This window comes from Girardinichthys multiradiatus, chromosome 6 (assembly GCF_021462225.1).
Source record: "Girardinichthys multiradiatus isolate DD_20200921_A chromosome 6, DD_fGirMul_XY1, whole genome shotgun sequence".
Taxonomy (NCBI): Eukaryota; Metazoa; Chordata; class Actinopteri; order Cyprinodontiformes; family Goodeidae; genus Girardinichthys; species Girardinichthys multiradiatus.
Genome location: NC_061799.1, coordinates 8,814,274 through 8,837,045, shown reverse-complemented (window position 1 = coordinate 8,837,045; position 22,772 = coordinate 8,814,274). Strand labels below are relative to the sequence as shown.

Below are 22,772 nucleotides of genomic sequence, written 5' to 3'. Positions count from 1 at the left end.
AAAAGTGTTTCACTCTCATGCACTGAGCAAGTGATTTATCAGCAGACAGAACCCCCACAGTAGACAAATCCGGTCCATTATTGTTATTAAAGGAAAGCAGAGCAAATGTCTTCAGACTCAGCTGCCTTCTTGTTGCAAACCCAGTTCAGGGGCTACGTGATAAGTATTTTTTTATTGGTCCACTGGTGCCTGCAGCAGAAGAAAGAGGTGTCACACATGCTCACAAAGGCTGAGATGAGCCCCTTTATTCATTGTGACATTAAAGCCTGTTTGGGTGGGGGATGGTGAATTTATTCCCATACATGTGTGGATATGCTAGTATGCACAAGCTAGAAGGCTGGCTTAAATTCATAAATATTCAGAAACATATGTTACCTTTTCAAAAACATATTTTCATTTGATAGCGCTTTGACGTGGTAGGTTTTTTTTTTAATGATTCTTTATCGCTGATGCTTGAGTAATAGAAAAGCTTCCCATTTCATCTACCTCTCTGTCGCGATCTTCTTCTAAGGATATATATTTGCTCAGGTCATTGCAGCAGGGCAGCCAGCGTGGCTGTAAGAAATCCTCGAGGGAAATGAGATGGCTTTCCTCTGTCAGACAGAAATCCTGCATCTTTTCAATCTCCTTGCACTCAATCCCTTTTGTCTTATCTCACAAACATGAGGCCTTGCAGTCCACTGTTTCCTACATAAGGTGTATAATCCAACCCAATGGACTTGCTTATACCACTGACTGGGCCGCCCCTTAGCTGCCACGCATCTGACCTGCAGGTGAATCTCATTCTTCCCTCTCCCATGCTGGAATCAGCACAAATCTTTTCACACTGGAAAAGGATCAGATGAAATTCCTTGGATATCATTATTTTAAATAAGACAGTTCCATGTATTGTTGGTTTCTATTGTGTGTGATTTTCCTGGGATGAGTTGGGTTGAAATGGAGGAGGTGTGCCACCTGCTGGTTATGTTTTTCATGCAGCAAAACTAATTTAGAAAAAATTCTTATTTCTGTCAACTTCAACAGAAACGCTGCACTGTATTTGCTTTCATCATATTTATTGACAGATATACAGTGTGTAGTTTATTATAGCAACTGGAAGGACATGATATGTGCTTGTATCATTTGCAGGGTTCTATCTGGTTTGCATGCAGGGAGGGATATGAGCTTTGCAGAAATAATTTAGAGGCTGCTAAATTGCTGGAAAAGGTAACATGTTGATTATTTTTGATAACTCATACACATACAATAAAACCTTTCAGAATAAATACTTTTTCCATTGCATTGTTTGCAGAGCTAAGCTGCTACAAAAAAAATATGCAAAGCTCTGAGAAAACTACAACAACCACACATGAAAACACAATAAAAAAAAAATCAGATTTAATGTATAGTGCATCAACAGCCACCAGTCATCCAAGCTGTAAATAACATACAGTCTCATTTGTTTGATGGCTTCCTGTCCAAGGCTAAAGCTAATGCTCATGCAGCAGTCCAGAAAAATCACTATCATGAAAAGAAACAGCTGAGTCTCTTTTCAAGTGCCTCAAACAAGATAATACTTTGACCGATCTTGAGTTTTCCACTTTCAGAGACCTCGAGCCTTAGCGTGGGCCTGCAGGAGGGCTGCAGTATCGGTGTGGGAACCTTGCGTGGCAATAGAGAATGCAGTTTGCCCCCGCTAAGAAAAGGGAAAAACTACATTAGTGTGTTGAACAATCACAAAGTAGGTTCTGTACTGGCTCCTAAATGTTCTCAATGTTTGTTGTAGTTTTTACAAAAGCCTGTCCTGCAAATGTCACCAAGGTTAGCACATGAAAAAAGTACATAACAGTTTTGCAGCAACGCCTCATTTGAGTGCTAACACATATTGAACACATTTTAAATAACCACTGTAGCAGATCATGACTTAGTCTAAGTTGTGATTAAAATATTTTACAGATGCTATCTTCGACATTAGTGAACAGTATAAATCTTTATTTCATAGCATACCTAGGTTAAAAATCGAACTGTTTATTTGAACAAAGCAACATGAGTTTAGTCTAATCCCTTTGATCATATTTAGCTACTAGATGTGACAAGCCATTGGCTGGTCATGAAAACACGACTGGACTATCCATCTTATTAAGCTGACGTTTTTCAAAATAAAGTCAGCACACTACAAATGACATGTCTGTAAAGCAGCTGCCTGCAGGCTGGGTATTCAAGCAGATAGCCTGTCTAATTAACCAGCTAATATCAGCCTTTTAGACACGAGATACAGTATACTGTGCAACCACTACTACTAGATAACTACAAAATTTTGCAGGCATTTTATTTTTATTCTTTTTTAAATCTATGAAACCAACTCAATATATCAATTTAGAAATGTTGGAACGTAATTCTTTAATAATCTGTTTTATTATTTTAGTATCAGTATGAATAATCATTGCTTTTCAATCATGTTATACATTTATGTTCCTTTTTTGTTTTTGTAAATACTATAAAAGAGGGGTTGTGCAGTTGGTAGCACTGTTGCCATGCAGCAAGAAGGTCCTGGGGGTTTGACTCCTGGCCGGGGGTCTTTCTGCATGGAGTTTGCATGTTCTCCCCGTGCATGCAGGGTTCTTTCCGGGTACTCTGGCTTCCTCCCACAGTCCAAAGACATGCCTGTTAGGTTAATTGGTCACTCTAAATTGCCCTTAGGTGTGTGTGTGAATGAGTGTGTGCATGGTTGTTTGTGTGTTGCCCTGCGATGGACTGGTGACCTGTCCAGGGTGTACCCCACCTCCCGCCCATAGACTGCTGGAAATAGGCACCAGCTTCCCCACGACCCACTACGGAAGAAGCGGTATAGAAACTCAATCATACTGTAAATTCTCATTGCAGCTCATGCCCTGATGTGAAACTAAGCTAATGTTTTTTTGTATTTGACACCAACTGGGCACTGAAATAAAAACAATTGTTTTTCTGCCTCTAACCGTAAAAGCAAAAATTTGTGGGCTTTGAATAACATCTGTAGTCTATAAATCTATACCTTAAAAGTATTGTCTAAAATTGTCTTACACAAGTTTTGTCTTACAATTGATTGGTTGGGATGTGTGTAGCCTATACAGTTGTTGACAGTATAGGCTTACAAGATGAACCTGAACGGGATTTAGCTGTTGGCCGTAGTCTTACCTTGTCAGTCAGACTCAGGTCACACGGACTTCTTTCCAGCAGCAGTCTTGCAATGTGTGTGTGTCCTCGTTTTGATGCAAACATGAGGGATGTCATTCCCTGGTTGTCCTGGATGTTGGCATTGGCTCCACAGCTCAGCAACAGGCGAACCATAACAACTCGACCGTGTCTCACTGCCAAGTGCAAAGCTGTCTGACCTGTCTGTGGTGAGAGAAACGGAAGTATAAGATCATTACTTTTTTTTCTGCTCATCATCTCTCTGGTTTTAAAGCACTTTCATAAACTTGGAAACAAACGTCTTGAAACTTTGTTGCTTGAGCAAAGAAGGAATAGGCCAAAGGTATGAGTCAGTACTTCCTAAAAGTAATAGAAAGGCTTAACATAATGTGTGATGTTTTCACACATTTTTACCTGACTGGAGCGAATATTGACATCCCCCAACTCCATTAATTTTCGGACAACCTCCATCCCAACAGGTCCATCAGGAGCGGTGAGCGAGGCCAGCATCACAGCTGTGTATCCAGCTTTGTTCTGAACGTTTGCGTCACTCACACCTTGATGGAAGAGTTTTTATTTTCAACTAGTCCAGCAAAAGCATTTCCTAATGCAAAGGCGGCCAACAACCACATTACCTGTGTCCAGCAACAGACCCACAATGCCATAGTTGCAGTGGGATACACTGTAATGCAGCACCGTGTTGCCGTTGTCATCTGCTAGATTGATGAGGAAAGCCAACAGAGATGGTGCTTCCCTCTTTACGTCTTTCAGGTAAGCAGCCACCCTGCAGGCCTCAGAGGTCTCCTCCGCAGCAGCTCCGAACCAGTTCTGGAACATTGTTACCAGAGCTTTCCTCTGGACCAAAACATATCAAGAAAAAGCTGATGAATGAATTGGTCAACAGAAAGTTGATTTCAACCAATTTAAAAAAACAAAAAACTCAACTGTCTCTGGAGATCATCGCATTACCAAACTAGCAATATCCAATAATCACAATCTTTTTTGCAGTGCTAGAGGCCTTTATTTTTTGACAATAGGTAGACAGGAAAGAGAGGGGGAGACATTTGGCATAGGTCACCAGGTCCGGGACTGTCACATCGAGGACTATGGCCTCTGCACATGGCTGCGCACTTAACCACTACACCACCAGCACCGCTCCTGTAATCTGAACTATGTTTTGTTATTTATTTAAAGTTTCTCACATGAAACCTCTAATATTCACTCCCCTTAAAGCTTTAGTTTTCCCCCACCAACAAACTATTTCCTTAGCTGTCTGAATGCTGCATTTCAAGTGTGCTTTAGCAAAACACTGACATTGGCTGTTCCACTGGGGTCAACCCAAACATTTGGAGTGTTGCCCTTTTTGTTTTTTGCAGTTTTTTGGTGTTTTCAGCATGAAATACTTTTTGGTAAAACAAAACTCAATTTTATATTCCCTTAAACCACATCAGCATTGTTGCTACGTTCTCACACCACCATGTTAAACTATTTCAAATGGATGACTCAATACAAAACTAATGAAGACATATTATGAAACAAGTATCTGTTTCTTTTTCAGACATGGGTTCAAATGAATTCGGTGCTGAAATCGGACCAAAAACTGATATCCTTCTGGGCTCCAATTTCAAGCTAAAGCCACTGATCCAACCATCAACCCAACAGCATGATTTTAATCTAGAGGTTTAGGCTTACAGCAACACACTTATGTGAGATATATATTTTTTGGTATGCTGGATTAATTAAAGACTAAACATATTAATTGGGGTTGTTTGCACATCACTGGTCCAGCTCAGAACATAGAAGTATCCACCATCCCCAGCTTTATCTCTACCCAAACCTTTCAGATCATGGTCTCTAGTACAATTTAACCCAGTTCCACACATGACTAACAACCTGAAATAGGTCAATTCCAAACACCCATGATCAAACTACTGATAGAAAAAACCTTGGTAGAACAAAATTGCCAGTTGGGTTTTCTCATCAGTTAGCTGATTTTGAGAGGATAAACCCCCAGTCTACTGGTATCAACTGCTTTAAATTAATGTTTTCTCCTTCCCTGAAGTTTAATGAAAGAGGTCTTTACCATGTCATCATTGGGGTTTTCTTTGATGTCCATGTGATCCTTAACAAAATGACAAGCAGACACAAAATCTGCACTCAGTGTTTCCCTAGAAGAAAAAGTGAGAAAGCATAAGGAAAGAACAACACGGACGATCTGCCAACTTTTACAAAATATGTTCCCGTAAGACAAAATTTAAAAGCAAGAGCAATTTTTAGACAATGAAAATAATATTTCTTTTAAACAGACACTGATTTCTAGTCTATAGTGCTCTCACCATCCCTTGCTGTCTGAGCCAGAGATCCCCTCCATCTGTTCTTCCAAGGTTTCAGGTTTGGACGTTTTCTCTGGAGCCTTAGCTTCCAGCGTCACTGTGCCTCCATCTGTTTGTCCTGATATCGTTCCCACTGGTGTTAAACGTCCCCTTGGGCATGTTAACATCTCTGCTTGGACTCCTCTTTTTGCAGGTTGTACATCCACCTGGGTATCGTCCATCCCCTGGCTCCCAACACTGGTTTCCCTGTGCTCCATATCACTGAAACCACACAGGCCATCCACGCTTCCCTTAGTGGACATTTGGATTCTACAGAAAAATGAAAGATATCAAAGTATTATCTATTTTATCCTCCATAAGACTTTTTAACTGCTTCTACTGACCTGGCGATGACCTTAAATTGATAAAAGCAATTTCAGATGATTTACTCCCGGAAATCTTTTTAAAGTCTAGATTTATGTCATCATGGACTGATATTAGAGTCAGTCAACTATTTCACTCACAGTGTCATGGCTAATTCATTTATTGGGACCAGACAAAGATTTATGTAACATAGCTGAAATGCATTATTCATTTTCTATGAATAAAAATAAAACAATTTTAAGGCTTCAGTGGCTGAAACCCACAAAGATGAACCAAACTGAACATAGAGTCCGCAGGCTGAATATGTGACATTCTGAGCCAGAAATTACATTATTCTTCTTATGAGTCTTTAAACCTAAAAGAGTGAAAGAAACATGCATTTAAGGCTTTGTCTGCTTTCCCTCATGTCATCTTTCGACATGTGGGTCTTGTCTAACTGATCGCTTCAGATAGAGAAGTATTCATCCTCCAGACCAAAATCAAGAAGTCTTTTTTTTTTTTCTTGGTCACCCAAAGAGCCTCATTTTCAGCCAAGTAGCCAATAATCATAACTGTTAAGGCTGTTGAAGCCTCTGAGAGATATCCACTAACCCTTCATTAACATCCACTGAGTGCAACTTTTTTAACTTCTGGGTGCTTCCATCAGTCTCCAGGGTGGACTTGGAGGCTAAAAAGAAGACAAATACACAAAAAGAGATCAAATATAAGCAAGACCAAACATAGCTGATTACATATACATCTGATAATTGATTTTATTTATTTTATATGAAACCAGTTCTCCATAAAGAAATGTTTAGAATTTCTTCAGTTCACTATAAAATCCTCAGCTTCCTGAGTGCACATGCGAGCAAAATGTGTTGCACTTCTCACTGAATCTAAGCAAAAGACTGCAAATTTCACGTCACTATGTCTTATTCTACGGTGCCATATAAATGTATTCACACCCCTTTAACTTTAACTAAGTGATAGAATGATCAACACTTTGTCACGTTGCAACGACAATGTTTAAAGGTCTGGACTGAGTTTTTTTTAAATATATCCTATTGCTGCATTTCAGACGTAATACACAAAGAAGCTGGTGGCCTACATGTGCCAGGTAGTTTTGCTCTAGAATACGGAGTCCTGCTTGACTTTGACTTTATGAAATCAAGACTGGATCCAGGATGAAAGTAGGTAGGCCACATCGCTTCAATAGTAACCTGTGTTTTTATGGCCTTCACCTATTTAATTATTTGTATATGGGTGTGTGTGTATATAGCAGAGATGTTCACAAGTTACTCTTTGAGTGACCAGCCCAAGTCAAGTCTCCAGTCTTTCACCCCGAGTCTGAGTCTAGTCTCAAGTCTCTAATGATTGAACTAAACATTTTCTCATCAAATCCATGACATCTAGTTCACTTCTAACCCTGCATCACTGTAGGATAAGAACCAAACATGTACTGTTTGCCCTAAACTGTGGCCTAATTTACCACATGGACATTAAATAATTATCTTTCAATCTTAATGCTAGTCTCAATTATCTTTTAATAATTTAACATTTAATTTACCATCCAAGAATCTGAGTTATTTTATTTCTATTATTTTGAAAATTGATCAAATGTAATATATACCCCATTAGAAATATAATTAGGCATTTACACTCTAAAGAAATCATAGAAAGAGATTAAAACCAGCTGAAATGTTTGTTTTTTGTGTCTTGAATTGAAAATCAATAACTTAAATCAGAAGTAATGTTTTGCAAACTCCAGACAAAATGTATGGCACACCCTAAAGAATAAAATCAACCCCATTTACTGTCAAAGTTAAACACCGGTTTAATTTATGCGTCCACTTTTATTGGGAAGAAGTTAAACACAATGAAGGACAGTGATTACATTTTTTTGTTCCGTTGGTCAAACTTTACCTTTACGATTTATGATCTTATTTACATTGTTTCTGTATGAGCTTGTTATGTACTCTAGACTCCTGTCTGCTTTTCCTTTATAAGCTATAAAGTAGATTTCAATATCACCATCCAGATCAGGCTTCTTAGGTTAGCACTATCTGATTTTATTTAGAATTTTTCTCTTTAAATCAGTAATTTCATATGACCATTTAGTTTGTGTTTTTTTGTTTTGTTAATTTACAGCTCAGAAAGTATATTTTCTGCTGTCTAAATGTTTTGATGCTGTAAAAGAAGATCTGTAAAACACCACCTGTGTTCTGGATCTTCTCTCCATCGCTGTCATCATGCTGCTTGTATCCAGACACGAGGACATCGACAAGTTCCATCATCTCCTGCTGCAGAGAGTTGACTTTTGGATCTGGGTGTTTCAGGGGTTTGCCCTTCTCTCCTGACTCTCCACACACACACTCCCACTGCCGATCCAGGAGACTCTTGATTCTTTTAATATGGCGAATTATCACTGATGTATCTGTGCACCCATCATGTGAACCCCTTTCAGTAGACATTACTGAGTCTTGGTGTCTTTGAGCATTTGAGGTTACAGTTCTTGTGGAGATGAAGGAGGAGGCTGGATTATAATGGGGTTCAGTGGATCTCACCACAGTCTCATCTCCCTCCTGGTCTACCACCACCTTCTCTGCACGGACCCACACCCCTGGATTCCTGATGAGGTATTCTATCTTGCCATCTTTCCTTCTGCTCTCCTGCTGCTGGTCCTTCAGAAGTCCCACCATCCTCTGGAGGTCTTGCTCAGTGTCATGGAGCTTCTGCTCCAGTGCTGCTACTTTCGCCTGCAGGGAGGTCACTGTCAGCAGCTCATCGAGATCTGTGCTGGCTTTCCAATCATGTGTAGGATTTATTTTGTTCTGACTGTGATTTCTGGGAAACATGATGTGACTGTCCTGCTGGGATTTTATGACATCCCCTTTGCTGTAGGCAGATGAATGAGAAAGTTCTGTTGTTCCATTAACTGTTAATGGAGGGATGTGGTGGACCAAGCCCAGATGCAGCCTTTCCCTTTCCTCTTGTAGGATGCAGATCTGAGCCCTGAGCTCAGGAATGACCCTCACCTCCATCTCAAGCTCCCCAACACGTTCAAGGGCCTCGGTCAGGCGCCTCAGCAGCCCAGAGCAGTCCTTTGGACGAGGACTATCTGAGAAGAAGACATCCTCGTAGGAGGTGTTTCTTCCACCAAGGTAATCCCTTGAGCTCCGGATGCTGCTTCTGTCATCTGTGGACTCCGATTCTTGTCTGAGTAACACCGTGAGTGGTAAACTGGAGGCCCGCAGGAGATGAGGCCTGATGTGCTCTCCGAGAGGTTGTTCGTCAAACTCCTTGATCCTGGCCTCCATTTCTACCAGAGATGTAAGCCTTGTAGGAGAGAGAGGAGGCCTGTGATCGAAGGTCCAAGAATAATACCCAGGATGATGGTTATCGAACGGTCGGGATCTGGGGTTAAGAGCTCCTGTAGATCTCCATGGACTTGTTTGGTAGCCAGAACCAGAGGAATTGAGATTCCTGGGGAGAGTGCTGGCCCGGGGTCCTTTGCTTCGACGCTGAATGGGAACCCTTTTGATTGTGTTGCCTTTCTCTATGTCATCCACATATTTTAGGAAATCCAGATCTATTTGGAAGCCATAAGGGGTTTCTAATGAGTATGGGGGCTTCCCTTTAACTCCATTCTCAGCCATTTTATGACGTGCAATAAGACCTGTGAACAGGAAGTGAGGGTGCATTACAAATAAATCTCAGGGTTAGTGCATCTTTGACATTTTTAAAAACGTTATCCCTCTCTTGTTTCTGATATCAGTTCTTCAAAAAAATGTCCCGCTGAACCTGTCCTATCTGACAAAGATAGGTTAATAGTAGCTTAAATTTTCACAAATATTTCAGCATTTTGTAGGCTTAATATGTTTTCCTACAACACTAAACATATCCTTAACTTCCTGGAGTCTCACATCCACTGCAAGGTAGAAAACCCAAACATTTAGTAAGTGGCACTTTCCTTCTCCACCCATTGACTCTCCTCTTTTCCCAAAGAAGTGCGTAATTTCTTCTGTGCACCAGGCAGCAGTTTTTCAGCAGGGGCCGGCCTGATCTTTTTTTGATTACAACCATGGTTTCCAGAACGAGAGTTGAAAATAGTTTGCGACTGTTTCGCCCAGCAGTTATGGCCAGCAATGCAAAAAATATACTCCTACAGACATAAACACAGGCAACCATTGTTCTGACTCACTACTTCACGACTACACTCGTTGTGGCTCCTTCAGTTCAGCATCTTCTCTTAGATTCTGGATCAACTTTAATGATCTGTGAGTTCCTCTAGTATTGGTCAATTAGTTCCCAACCACACAATATTTTTTACTTCTCCCTTTAATAAACTGATCCATGGAGTGTTCCCACAGTATGATTTCTCTATATATTCCTTAAAAGCTGATCTCCTCACTCCCCCTGTTTCTCCAACCTTCTCCTGACCACCGGCCTCTGCGGGTGCTCACTGTCATCATGAGGCGCCACAGGCACCAAGCCACAGCCCCAAACAATGCAAGCTATGCAGTAAACAGACAAACACCCCCAAATGGCCCCGCCAGGAATCTGAGTGTCTGTCATTCATACACTCTCTGACAGCCAACAGCAAACAGCAACAAATCTACAAATCAAAGGTGGTTGATGAGCTCATTTTGTAAGCTAAGACACAAGCATCAAAATGTTGCAATGTGTGGCAAAATATAGTGACAGGTTTTTGCATTTAAACTGAAGAACCTTCATGTACACACAGTGCCTTGCAAAAGCAATCAAACTAATAAAATTTTTCACATTTTTTGCATCACAACCATAAATTTGGATTTTATGGGAAAAACCAATATACTGTAATGCATTCTAGTTAAGTGGAAGGAAAAGCTCCACAAATAATCTACTCAACTCTAACCAGCTTCCCTGTGGAAGCTGGCATGATTCTGCCACCAACATATGGATAGTGTGTTCAGGGTGATGTACAGTGTTAGTTTTCCTTCACACATGCTAAGGATTTTGCCTTTACGCAAAGAAGTTCAATTCTGGTTTAATGTCATGTACAGGGGTTGGACAATGAAACTGAAACACCTGATTTTAGACCACAATAATTTATTAGTATGGTGTAGGGCCTCCTTTTGTGGCCAATACACCGTCAATTCATCTTGGGAATGACATATACAAGTCCTGCACAGTGGTCAGAGGGATTTTAAGCCATTCGTCTTGCAGGATAGTGGCCAGGTCACTACGTGATACTGGTGGAGGAAAACGTTTCTTGACTCACTCCTCCAAAACACCCCAAAGTGGCTCAATAATATTTAGATCTGGTGACTGTGCAGGCCATGGGAGATGTTCAACTTCACTTTCATGTTAATCAAACCAATCTTTCACCAGTCTTGCTGTGTGTATTGGTGCATTGTCATCCTGATACACGGCACCGCCTTCAGGATACAATGTTTGAACCATTGGATGCACATGGTCCTCAAGAATGGTTTGGTAGTCCTTGGCAGTGACACGCCCATCTAGCACAAGTATTGGGCCAAGGGAATGCCATGATATGGCAGCCCAAACTATCACTGATCCACCCCCATGTTTCACTCTGGGCATGCAACAGTCTGGGTGGTATGCTTCTTTGGGGCTTCTCCACACCGTAACTCTCCCGGATGTGGGGAAAACAGTAAAGGTGGACTCATCAGAGAACAATACATGTTTCACATTGTCCACAGCCCAAGATTTGCGCTCCTTGCACCATTGAAACCGATGTTTGGCATTGGTATGAGTGACCAAAGTTTTGGCTATAGCAGCCCGGCCGTGTATATTGACCCTGTGGAGCTCCCGACAGACAGTTCTGGTGGAAACAGGAGAGTTGAGGTGCACATTTAATTCTGCCGTGATTTGGGCAGCCGTGGTTTTATGTTTTTTGGATACAATCTTGGTCACAGGTGCGCCAGCAAGACATGCACCAACAATTTGTCCTCTTTTGAACTCTGGTATGTCACCCATAATGTTGTGTGCATTTCAATATTTTGAGCAAAACTGTGCTCTTACCCTTCTAATTGAACCTTCACACTCTGCTCTTATTGGTGCAATGTGCAATCAATGAAGACTGGCTACCAGGCAGGTCCAATTTAGCCATGAAACCTCCCACACTAAAATGACAGGTGTTTCAGTTTCATTGTCCAACCCCTGTAGGTAGGCATGTGACAAGCTTCAAACAGAATATCTTATGGTGTTCTGTTTCATTCCTTCTTAACTGCCAGTGGCAGTAAACAAAGTGGATATGTCTCCTCGCGCTCCGCGCAGGTTGAGATTAAATGTAAACAAAGTTACGCACGTGACACGTAGCCCACCTGGGCGTGCGTCTATAAGTAGCACGTGGAAGGCTACGTTCGGTCTCTTTGATCTTCTCGCTGTCAACCGTCGCATGTTTCGCAGATTGGTCGCTCCTATAAGTCCGTGTTTCGGCGCTTATTGGGTATTGCAGGTCTAAGAGAGGTAAGCACACGGTTTGTGTGATTCGGCGTCATCCTGCCTGTAACTCTTTCATCGGAGTGCTCTTTGTAGTCCTCTAAGGCTGTGGTTGACGTTTCTCTGTTTCTGTGTTAGCAGAATTCTAGTAGCCGGAAGCTTGATGCTGGTGCTTCTTTTCCCCTGTTGATGGGGAGGAGCGGACAGCTGCAGTTTTCAGGTGAGTGGAAGCTGGATGTTCTGACTGCGTTCTGTGCTGCACAGTTCTCGCTCGGAGTGCCTGGCTCATGTCTGTATTGAGAAGCAGTGGATTAAAAAGAGGCCTCTGACCGCGTTCTTCAGTTCTATTGAAGTCCTCGCTCAGTTGGCCTGGTGCCTGCCTGCATTTCCCACGTCTGTGATTGGGATGCTGGCGTGCGCTTCATGTGGGGCTCCTCTACAGGTAGAGGACGGACATGATCTGTGCCCCAAATGCCTGGGCGTGGGTCATCTCAGGGAAGCTCTGACGGACCCATGCATGAACTGCAGCATTTTGCTGTTGCCTGTTAGAGAAAACAGGCTACGTCAGGTGGAGAATCTCCTCTTTGCGGATGAGCTGCCACCCTCAGGGATGCCTCAACCGTGTTCCGGGAGGCGGGGGGATGCACCAGCGGAAGAATGCCGCAGCCCACGGAGGAAGAGGCCTCGGCAGGAAGTGAACTCTTTGAGGGCCGAGGTGGAGCAGCTCAAGGCTCTACTCAAGGCCCCAGATCCCACGCCTGCCTTCCAAGCAGCAGCAGCTTGGGAGTTGGGGGAGGACCTGGAAGATGATGGAATCTCTGTGAGGGCTTCCAATTCGGAGTTCCAGTCCCTCGAGAACCAACGGGACCCCTTCCCAGACCCTCGGGATCGGGAGGGGGATCCCCCGAGTATTGGAGGAAATGGTTGCTCAGGTAATTCCCTTGGGAGTTCAGTTAGCTCTGGCCCAGGAGAGGAGCCATGCCCGCTACGGGCAATTATTTTGGCAGCCCTGGCCAAGGTTGACCTGGACGATGCACCTCCGTTCGAGGTGCCACCGTCGCCGGCCTTCGTGGAAGAGCTTCAGCGCTGCTGGAGGGATCCTAGAAGCTTCTCCCACCATGGTCAGGACGCACGGATCCTGGCGTGCATGCGCAATCCTGGGGATCATGGTCTGGACCGTATGCCCCCTGTGGATCACTGCATCGCATCACTGGTTCTTTCCCCAGATGAGGCGCTCAGGGAGAGGGCCCGCTGTCCAAGTACCCAGTGTCGGGTGACGGACGACTTCTTGTGCCGTGCCTACGACATTGCGGCTCGTATGGCACGTATTGGCAATTCCCTCTCTGTCCTCCTGTTGGCACAGTCCCAGATGCTGCAGCCGGGCATGGCGGGAGCAGCACTGGGCGACACAAAAGACGCAGCTCTCCAGGCCTTTGGACTCATGTCCAGGGAACTCTGTCGCCTTTTGTCCACTCTGGTGGTCACCCGACGCCAGCTCTGGTTGGCACATGCCCCGATCTCGGATGACTATAGGCAGAGCTTGCGGAGGCTGCCAGTGATACCGGGCCAGCTGTTTGGACCGGAGGCCGAGAGGGCACTGGAGCGCCGTCGGCAGTCCAGCCAGGCCCCTGAAGCTTGGGGTGGTCGCAGCGGGGCCATGGGACCCCCTGCTCCGCAACCCAGGAGACGTGACATGCGGGAACCGCGGCGTCAGTTTCGAACCGCCACTCCCGCACAGTTTGCGCAGCGGAGCCGCGCTGTGACAGGAGCTTGGCGGCAGCCCGGGGTGGAACGGGCACCACCTTGCGGGGCTCTGGCGGGCCCGGACAGGAGCCGACGCCCCCCCAGAGGCCGAAGCAGGCGGCAGAGGGCGGCCTGAAGGCTGCAGGCCGATGGCAGGGAGGTTTTCACAATGGCGCTTGGCCTATTGGGAAACCCACTGCAAGGATGTGTGGGTGTTAAGAACTATGTTCCAAGGGTACAGGCTGCAGTTCTGCCGTCGGCTTCCACCCCCATCGGGGGTCAGGGTGACTCCCGTCACAGATCCTGCACGAACTGTGATCTTGCTGCAGGAAATAAAGACACTGCTGGACAAGGAGGCCATAGTGGTGGTCCCGCCACATTCGCAGGCCGACGGGTTTTACTCAACCTATTTCCTGATCCCAAAGAAGTACGGTTCCCTTCGGTCGGTGTTGGACCTCAGGGGGCTGAACCACTTTCTGAAGGTGCTGCCATTTCGGATGCTCCGCACCTGCGACGTCCTTCGGGTAATCTGTCCAGGCGAGTGGTTTACATCCTGAGCCCTCTGTGCCTGTCAGGATTAAAGATCCTGCCATATTTGGACGACTGGCTCATCTGTGCCCCCTCCTCCGGCGGGGCGGATCGAGCGACGTCAAAGGTCCTGGCCCACGTCAGAGCACTGGGTATAGCAGTGAACTATCAGAAGAGTTCTCTCATCCCGGCCCAGCAGGTGGTCTTTATCCGAGGTCGGCTGAGCCAGCATGGCCACTGAATCGAAGGCCATGCCGGCTCAGCCAACCTCGGACAGGGTGGAGAGGATTCAGTCCCTGCTCCAGTCTTTTCGGGTGGGTGCGGCACCCCCAGTCAAACTGTCACTGAGACTGTTGGGGATGCAGGTGGCGGCCTCGGCTCTGACGCCTCTGGGGTTGCTTTATCTACGGCCCTTGCAGAGGTGGTTCAACAGCCTCCACATGTACATGCACAGTGCTCCTCCGTCGCTGGCGGGACAGGGCATATCTGCAGCGTGGGGTCCCCCTCGGTTTGGTCCCTGCAAGACGGGAGGTGGTGACTACGGACGCATCACATCTCGGACGGGGAGCAGTGTGGCAGTGCAGGTCCGTCCAGGGGCTGTGGGGGCCTCAGGAGGGAAGTCTGGACATCAATGTCCTGGAGCTCAAGACAATTTATTTGGCGCTAAGGCACTTCTTGCCCTTTCTCGAGGGCAAGCACGTGCTCGTCAGGATGGACAGCACCTCAGCAGCGTTCCATGTCAACCACCAGGGTGGGACCAGATCACTGCAGTGCCTGAGGGAGGCCTGGAGGCTGTGGGCCTGGGCATACCCTCGCTTCGCCTCCATCAGGGCAATGCACCTACCGGGGACGAGGAATTCTGTGGCCGACTATCTGTCCCGACAGAGGCTCCCCCCCGGGGATTGGAGGCTGCATCCTGAGGTCGTACGGCAGATATGGGGTCGGTTCGGCAGGGCCCAGGTCAACCGTTTTGCCTCAGGGAGCAGTACACATTGCCCCTTGTGGTTTTCCCTGGCAGAGGCCAGCTCCCCACTGGGGATGGACGCCCTAGCGAATGCATGGCCAGCCGGCCTGCTGTATGCCTTTCCCCCGTTTCCATTGCTTCTGCCCACTCTCCACCGAGTCAGGTCATCGAGCCTGAAGGTTCTGTTGGTGGCCCCCGAGTGGCCCATGAGGGTCTGTTTCCCACTGCTCCTCAGTCTGCTGGACGGGGAGCCATGGCGGCTCCCAGTCAGGGCAGACCTGTTGTCTCAGTTGGAGGGGAAGGTTTGGCATCCATCTCCGGGCCATCTTCACCTCACGGTGTGGCCGCTGAGGGGTACTGGCAGCCCCTGACGGATCTGGAGCCCTCCATTCAGCGGACACTGCGGAATGCCAGAGCTCCTTCCACTTTGAGGATTTATGCCTGTTGCTGGCAGCGTTTTGCGGAGTGGTGCAGACGCAGAGCAGTTGACCCAATTTCGTGTTCCCTGCACGATGCCGGATGGGCAGCATCAACCCTGAAGGTGCACCTGGCTGCCATTTCAGCCAGCCACAACGTCGTGGATGGCAGACGAGTGGGGACACACTATTGGGTGTCACAGTTTCTCGAGGGTGCAAGGAGGCTGCGCCCCCCGTTACAGAGACCGGCGGTAGCATGGGACCTCCCACTGGTGTTGAAGGCCATGAGTGGGCCACCTTTTGAGCCTATGGGTGCTGCCCCATTGAAACTGGTGTCTGTTAAGACTGCTTTTTTGTTGGCGGTAACAACAGCCAAGCGGGTCAGTGAGCTCCACGCACTCGCCATCACCCCGACCTGGCTGCGTTGGAAGGCAGGCAGGTCCGGAGTAACGATGTGGCCGAACATAGCCTTTCTCCCTAAGGTTCTGTCCCCAGGCTACATGAATACAGCCATTGAACTGGGGGCATACTGCCCTCCCCCATTTCAGTCCGAGGAACGCTGTGCCCGGTCCAGGCATTGCAGCTGTACATGGTGGCTACAGGCGCTATTCGCCAGTCGGACCAGCTGTTTGTGTGCCACGGGGGACAGAACAGGGGGCGAGCCCTTTCTAAGCACAGGCTATCACATTGGGTTGTAGATGCTATTGTGCTGGCTTATGAGTCTGTGGGGGCAGCTGCCCCTTCTGGTGTTGTGTGCCATTCCACCAGGAGTGTGTCTACGTCCTGGGCGGCACTGAGGGGCGTGCCGCTGGGCGATATCTGCGCGGCAGCATCATGGGCAACACTGTGCACGTTTGCACGCTTCTACCGCCTCAATGTGGCACATGAGTCCGCACTGGCCTCGGCAATCCTGCCTCTGGCCCCTTCTACTAACTGAGAGGTGCGTGACTACTGCATTCCTCGCGACATTGCTGGCATAAGTCATCCACTTTGTTTACTGCCACTGGCAGTCAGGAAGGAATGAAACAGAACGGAAGTTACGCTGTAACTATGGTTCTGTGAATTCCTGGATGACTGCCAGTCACACTGGTCACTCAGAACTTCTCCCTGCGAGAAGATCCCAGAGACCGAACGTAGCCTTCCACGTGCTACTTATAGACGCACACCCAGGTGGGCTACGTGTCACGTACGTGACTTTGTTTACATTTAATCTCGACCTGCGCGGAGCACGAGGAGACATATCCACTTTGTTTACTGCCACTGGCAGTCATCCAGGAATTCACAGAACCATAGTTACAGCGTAACTTTTGTTCTTTTAACAACAACCCTCTTTCTCTCACTCTTCTCTAATGGCCAGTTTTGCAGAGTAAACAACTGATAGTTGTCCTGTCAACAGATTCTCCACACCTGAGCTGTGGATCTCTGCAGCATCTCCAAAATTTCCGTGGGCCTCTTGGTTGCTTCTCTGAATAATATCTTTAATGGCCAGTTTGTTTAGGTGGATGGCCTTGTATTTTTTGGCTGTTAGTTGCACCGTCCTCTTTTCATTTTCAGATGATGGATTGAAAGACCAATGTGAGATGTTCAAAGCTTGAGATATATTTTTAGAACCTAACCCTGCTTTTTAGGGTTCAGTTCAATTCAGTTAACCTTTAATGTCCCAGAGGGAAAGTCTACACTTATACGCAGAAAAAAAACATACAAGAACCCTATCAACAACAATTTTCACAAGCTGGAATTTATCAAACAGCAGTGGCAATGAAGGATTTGCTCAGGGGATCGGTTTCAGATTCCCGTGCCAGTAGGTGACAGAAAAGGTATGAATGGACTTAATAAAACAAGAATAAAACACTTTCATAAAAACAGGAATGACATTAAAAGTGCAAAGTTTGTCATAAATGTTGGCTGGTGTGCTTTATTAACCGATGTTTCTACCTTGGGGCTGAAGATCAGTTCATCATCAGTAAGTACTCCCAGTTTAGCATGCCTATGTGCACAAGACCCTGTAACACATATTGGACAGACACTTCAAGGAGACTCCTGTTTAGCTTACAAGCTGAAGGAAATCATTCACATGACTGTGCTCCAGGTACAAAAACAAGCTAGCAGGTAATGACCCAGAAAGCAGCGTTGGTCAGAAAAGAGATGAAAAAATACTCTGTCTGGTAAACAAAGGTGCCAACAAACTGTAAAATTTCAGTTTCACCAAATTTCACAATTTTTTGGGAAACTATGTGGGTAAGTTGGGGGCCTTGACAAATCACTTGTTGAAAATGTACATAGATGTCTCCCTGGTAATCAGAAGATCCGGTTTCAGACAACTGGTTTTCAACCATCCACCAGACATGTGATGAAAGCTTCCTGTTGTTGCCAATAAGCTCTCGGTTTCCTACTTATAAATATAGACCTGTGCATTTCTTCCAGACCCGGTTACCACAGAGGAAACAATATAGCAGAATTAGGGTTAGATAATTCCCCAGAGTCATTGCCTAACTATGTCCACATGTCCATGGCACATATTCTAATTGTCTGGGCTCAGAGCAGTGAGCCCAACTCACAGGAAACCCAAGAAATTAAACATTAAAATATTCGCCTAACCCCAAACAGGCCCCAGCAAAACAGCAACGCTGGGAGCTACAGTGCTTCTGCTGCTGCATACTGAGCTTTTAAAGTGCGATCTCCAGTTTTTAATTCATTTCTTCAAACCAGTAAAACCTGTACTGAAGAGGAATGTCACTTCTTATCTTTGGGACAGTTTTGGGACAGTTTTGTCCCTTTCCCACAACATATATTTGTCTCCTCTGGGTGAAAAACCCTGCTGAGACATCCCCCAAACTCTCACTGCATCAGCATAAACCTCATAATCACACCAAGTCTGTTCACTGCATTCCTTACCAAAAACCACAGTATATAGGGGTTATCTCTAAGTGTAGTGATGACAAAAGCAATAAAATGGTATTCTGCTTCTGACCTTTCTAGATGCAAACAGGTACCCAACTGTGTAGAAATTAAATAGACTTCTCTTTTTATTTATTACTTCTATAAATATTTTCCAAATCATTTTATATTCTTAATTAAAAATCAAACTTACAATTAGACTAGAAGACAATAAAAACCCTGGTGTGGTCTGATACAGGGTCATATTCTGATTGACGAGTTGTTGCTCTGTGAGATCCAAACCTTAACTCAAAGCCAGTAATAGAAAACCAAGATCCAAAATGCCACAACGACCCAACACATTCTCACTCCCAATCTCTTTACACACTGAATACTGATAAGATGCTTCCTGCCTCATTTGTGACCCATAGATAATCCCTAAAGTGTCATTTTGGGACAAAGAAAGTCTGTAGACTCAATACATTAAATACATTTCATAGTGTTTTGTAACTCTTGAATATTTAAGGTTAATGGTCATAATCTGAAACCCAACTACTAAAAAGGTAGTTCAGGAGTTTTAAAGTAATGTTCTTTGAAAGGTTAGAAGTAGTTAATGTGTTCAACTGTTAGTATTAATTGGAATGTATGTACCTGACTGTTGTGAAGTGCCTTGAGACAACACGTGTTGTGAATTGGCGCTATATAAATAAACTGAATTGAATTGAAACTGAATCACCTGGAGATGACACACTATAATGGTAAAAATATTTATCTGTCTACTTTTACATGTACATGAACTATGATGACATCCTATTCTTAATGAATAAGGTCCAATTTGTTGATGGAGCCACCATAACCAGCAATAGCAACTTTAACTATTCTGTAAACATCTTCCTCAAGGTTTAGGAGTGTATTCATAGTTAGAAGAGAAAACCAGAACTGCAGCCTCCGCTCTAATTCATCCCATAGGTGTTCAAGAAGGTTGAGGTCAGGACTCTGTTCAGGCCAGTCAGGTTTCTTCACACCAGACTTTATACACCTGCAGCCATGGAAGTGATTGGAACACCAGAATTCATTGATTTTGGTGGTGTGACCCAGTACTTTTGGCAATACAATGTAACTCTCTTCGTGTCTTCATTCATAAATTCTGATTAGTTGGTCGTGGAGGTTGGAGCTAACTGTTAATCCAAAAGGGACCAAGACCAAGCGGATGTGTTCTATCTTAAGCATTAGAAACCATTCAAACAGTCATCACATTGGCTTTTGGTGTTTTTACACACAAGATGATTATTATTTACACAGGAAATGGAGGAAGGAGGTGGAGCACCACCAGGTAGGAAATACAAACGGTCTAAAAAGAAAACTACTGAGGTGCTGTGAGAGAACACAATTTCTTAGATTTTTTTTACACTCTTTTATATCGGGCAATAATCATGGAAACACTTTACATGTTTTGTTCTCAGTACATGTTTCAGACAGGATGATTATTTATTGCGCACCTCCTCCTACCTTCATTTTCTGTGTAAATGATTATGTGCTTCTGCCACCCAGTGCAAACATGTCAGTGGTTTAATGGTTCAGAAAGTGGCATTCTCATAATTTTTGAGATTGGATTAATTTTTGGACGGTTGAAGTCCCCTTTTATCTTGGCCAGTCTCTGACTAACTGTTAGCTTCAGTCTCCAGAACCTACTAATCTATATATAAATGAAATGGAGGTGCCAAGAGAGTTAACCCCTACAAGTTAGATATGAACCTTTCAACAGAGGCTCACTTAAAAAACCTTGAACTATTCCTTTAACCATTAACATGTAACAAAGCAGTAGTAGTACACTGGAAGTCACTACTCAAACATAAGTCCCTTGGCCTCAGGAAGATAAACAGCAAATATGAAGCAGTGTGTAAAAACATGATGGAACAGGTCTGTCCTGAAGTTTACACCTGATTGGACTGGCTTGGACCTATGGTCAATATAAGATGCGTAAGAGGTGAGAATATGTTCAACATGGCTGTCATGTCTGGCCTTCTTACGACACTGGGATTATTTTTGTGGTTTGATCACTTTTAACTTCACAGTGAAGCAGCTTGCACTCAGTTTTAAGCAGTTCTGTAAATTTACAGTTTCACACTTAAAAAAAACATCTTCTTTCCTATGTTCTTTTCTCTCACAGTATACATATGTCTGCATGTTTCATGGTCTTTGTTCTGTTCCTGGAAAAATCCTTCTCCCCCCATTTTGGCCGTACAACCTGTGGCTTTTTCCAGCACATAGCTCTGATCCTCATCTTCTGTTCAGGGTTGATTTAGGAGCCGGAGCCAACTGTTTGGACACACACACACACATACACACACACACACACACTGTCTCCTTTTTTTTCTGTCAGACTCATATTCATTACTAACTGCTTTCCAGAGCTCCTAGAAATCTCTCATCCTCTATGATCTTTGTTCAGTTATTCCGCTACTTGGTTTTTGGATTGCTGGACTGGTACTAGTCCTTTTCCAACAGCAACAAAGTCAGAGTTGCAGTGTGGCATACAAAGCTCCGCTGCATGGCAGAAACAGCTGCCAGGGCCTTCATGCAAGGAGGAAAGTGATGGTATGTTAACATAGCGGGGTTAAAATAGAAAGTGTGCCGCCTATGTGTATGTTTACATGATCACACGTTTGTCAGTGCAGCTGAATTCTTAAGCAGCATGCAATTTAAATGTCAGTGAAATTCAACATGGTGTCTTTAAAAGACAAAGTTCTTGTCTCCAAAGTCTTGTTAATATTAATGTTAAGGCAGTAGGTTGAGTCCACACAATTTGTTAAATCGCATTAGAGTCAACTGCTTTTCTGACCCTGAATTTAGAGCAGCCAGTTTCTGAACCACAGCGGTCAAGGTCAGCGTTCAGCATTCAGCATCTCAGCTTTGGGTAAGTACCCAATCCAAAAGCCCTGTCCAGCCTGGAAGGACGCTACAAGGTAAATATTATATCAGCTCTTACCTCGGGACATGCTCAGCACTTTCCTCAACTTGCTGATTTTGCCTGTCAGATTGTCCTCTGCAGTCTGTTCTCAGCTCTGCCTGCCTGTCTCTTCAGCAGGCAGGGACGGCATGCCTCGGCTGTCTGGGAAATGCCACCGTGTGGCCCCTGCCATAACAAGCTGGGTTTGCTCCTGTGTGTCTGAAGGAGAGCACTGAGCAAGGAGGAGCTAGGAACATGCCTTCCTACGTTGCCTTCTGTACAGCAGGTCTGACTGATTGAGAGGAAGGCATAGACTCAGAGAACCGCACCCACTCCACCAGACAGCAGTCAAAAGGAGTCTAGAAATACAGACAGTGAGGGAAGAGGGACGTTCTTTAAAAGTTTGATCCATGTGGCAAAACATGAGACAAATTGTGTTCTGACCAGAATCGAAAAGGCAACATAAGTAAACATCCAACCAGCCAGAATGGGGGTGGTCAGAGGGCTTGGTGTCATTCATGTGGGGCTAATTCTCTGAGGGCATACTTCTCATTCTTTCTGGATCCTCTTTCAGCATGTTTCCGTCATCTTCCTGTGAGGCAACACCATCAACATTATCCGGCCAGTGTAAGGTTTTGCCATGTTCTTCATAATGTCAGATAATCATAGTTACACTTAGTTCAAGATTGCCTGACCTTTGCAAATATATATCTTGTGGCAAAACTGATTGTATTGCTTAATTTTAAGTAATGCATGTCAGTAGATAACCAACAAATTCCACAAAAAATTGGAGCATCAGGATTGTTGCTTCTGTTGATGTCCAAAAACAGCTTTTTATTTATCCGCAATCATGCTGACAAAATGGTAGATGAATGAAGTTACATGACAGAAATTCGTCCACATACAAAGTGAAGCCATATTTTACAAAAACTGCATAAAGACACACAAAGCTGTCTTCTCTGACAATAAATCAGACTAAACCTTTGCTGATTAAGGTAATTTAAAATTACCAAAATGTCTTCAAT

The 22,772-nt window shown here is 44.8% G+C and overlaps 1 protein-coding gene across 1 annotated transcript; it reads right to left on the bottom strand.

The window, feature by feature from the left end:
• Positions 1–1,038: 1,038 nt before the first annotated feature.
• Positions 1,039–22,168, bottom strand: LOC124870454 (KN motif and ankyrin repeat domain-containing protein 4-like). Its single transcript, XM_047369139.1, has 9 exons — positions 21,787–22,168; positions 8,041–9,501; positions 6,438–6,513; positions 5,487–5,792; positions 5,234–5,318; positions 3,786–4,005; positions 3,565–3,707; positions 3,154–3,354; positions 1,039–1,675 (listed from the first exon to the last, which is right to left on the bottom strand). Exons 1-9 carry the CDS (start codon positions 21,794–21,796, stop codon positions 1,583–1,585), a joined length of 2,595 nt encoding a protein of 864 aa, XP_047225095.1. The 5' UTR covers positions 21,797–22,168; the 3' UTR covers positions 1,039–1,582.
• Between the last annotated feature and the right edge of the window lie 604 nt (positions 22,169–22,772).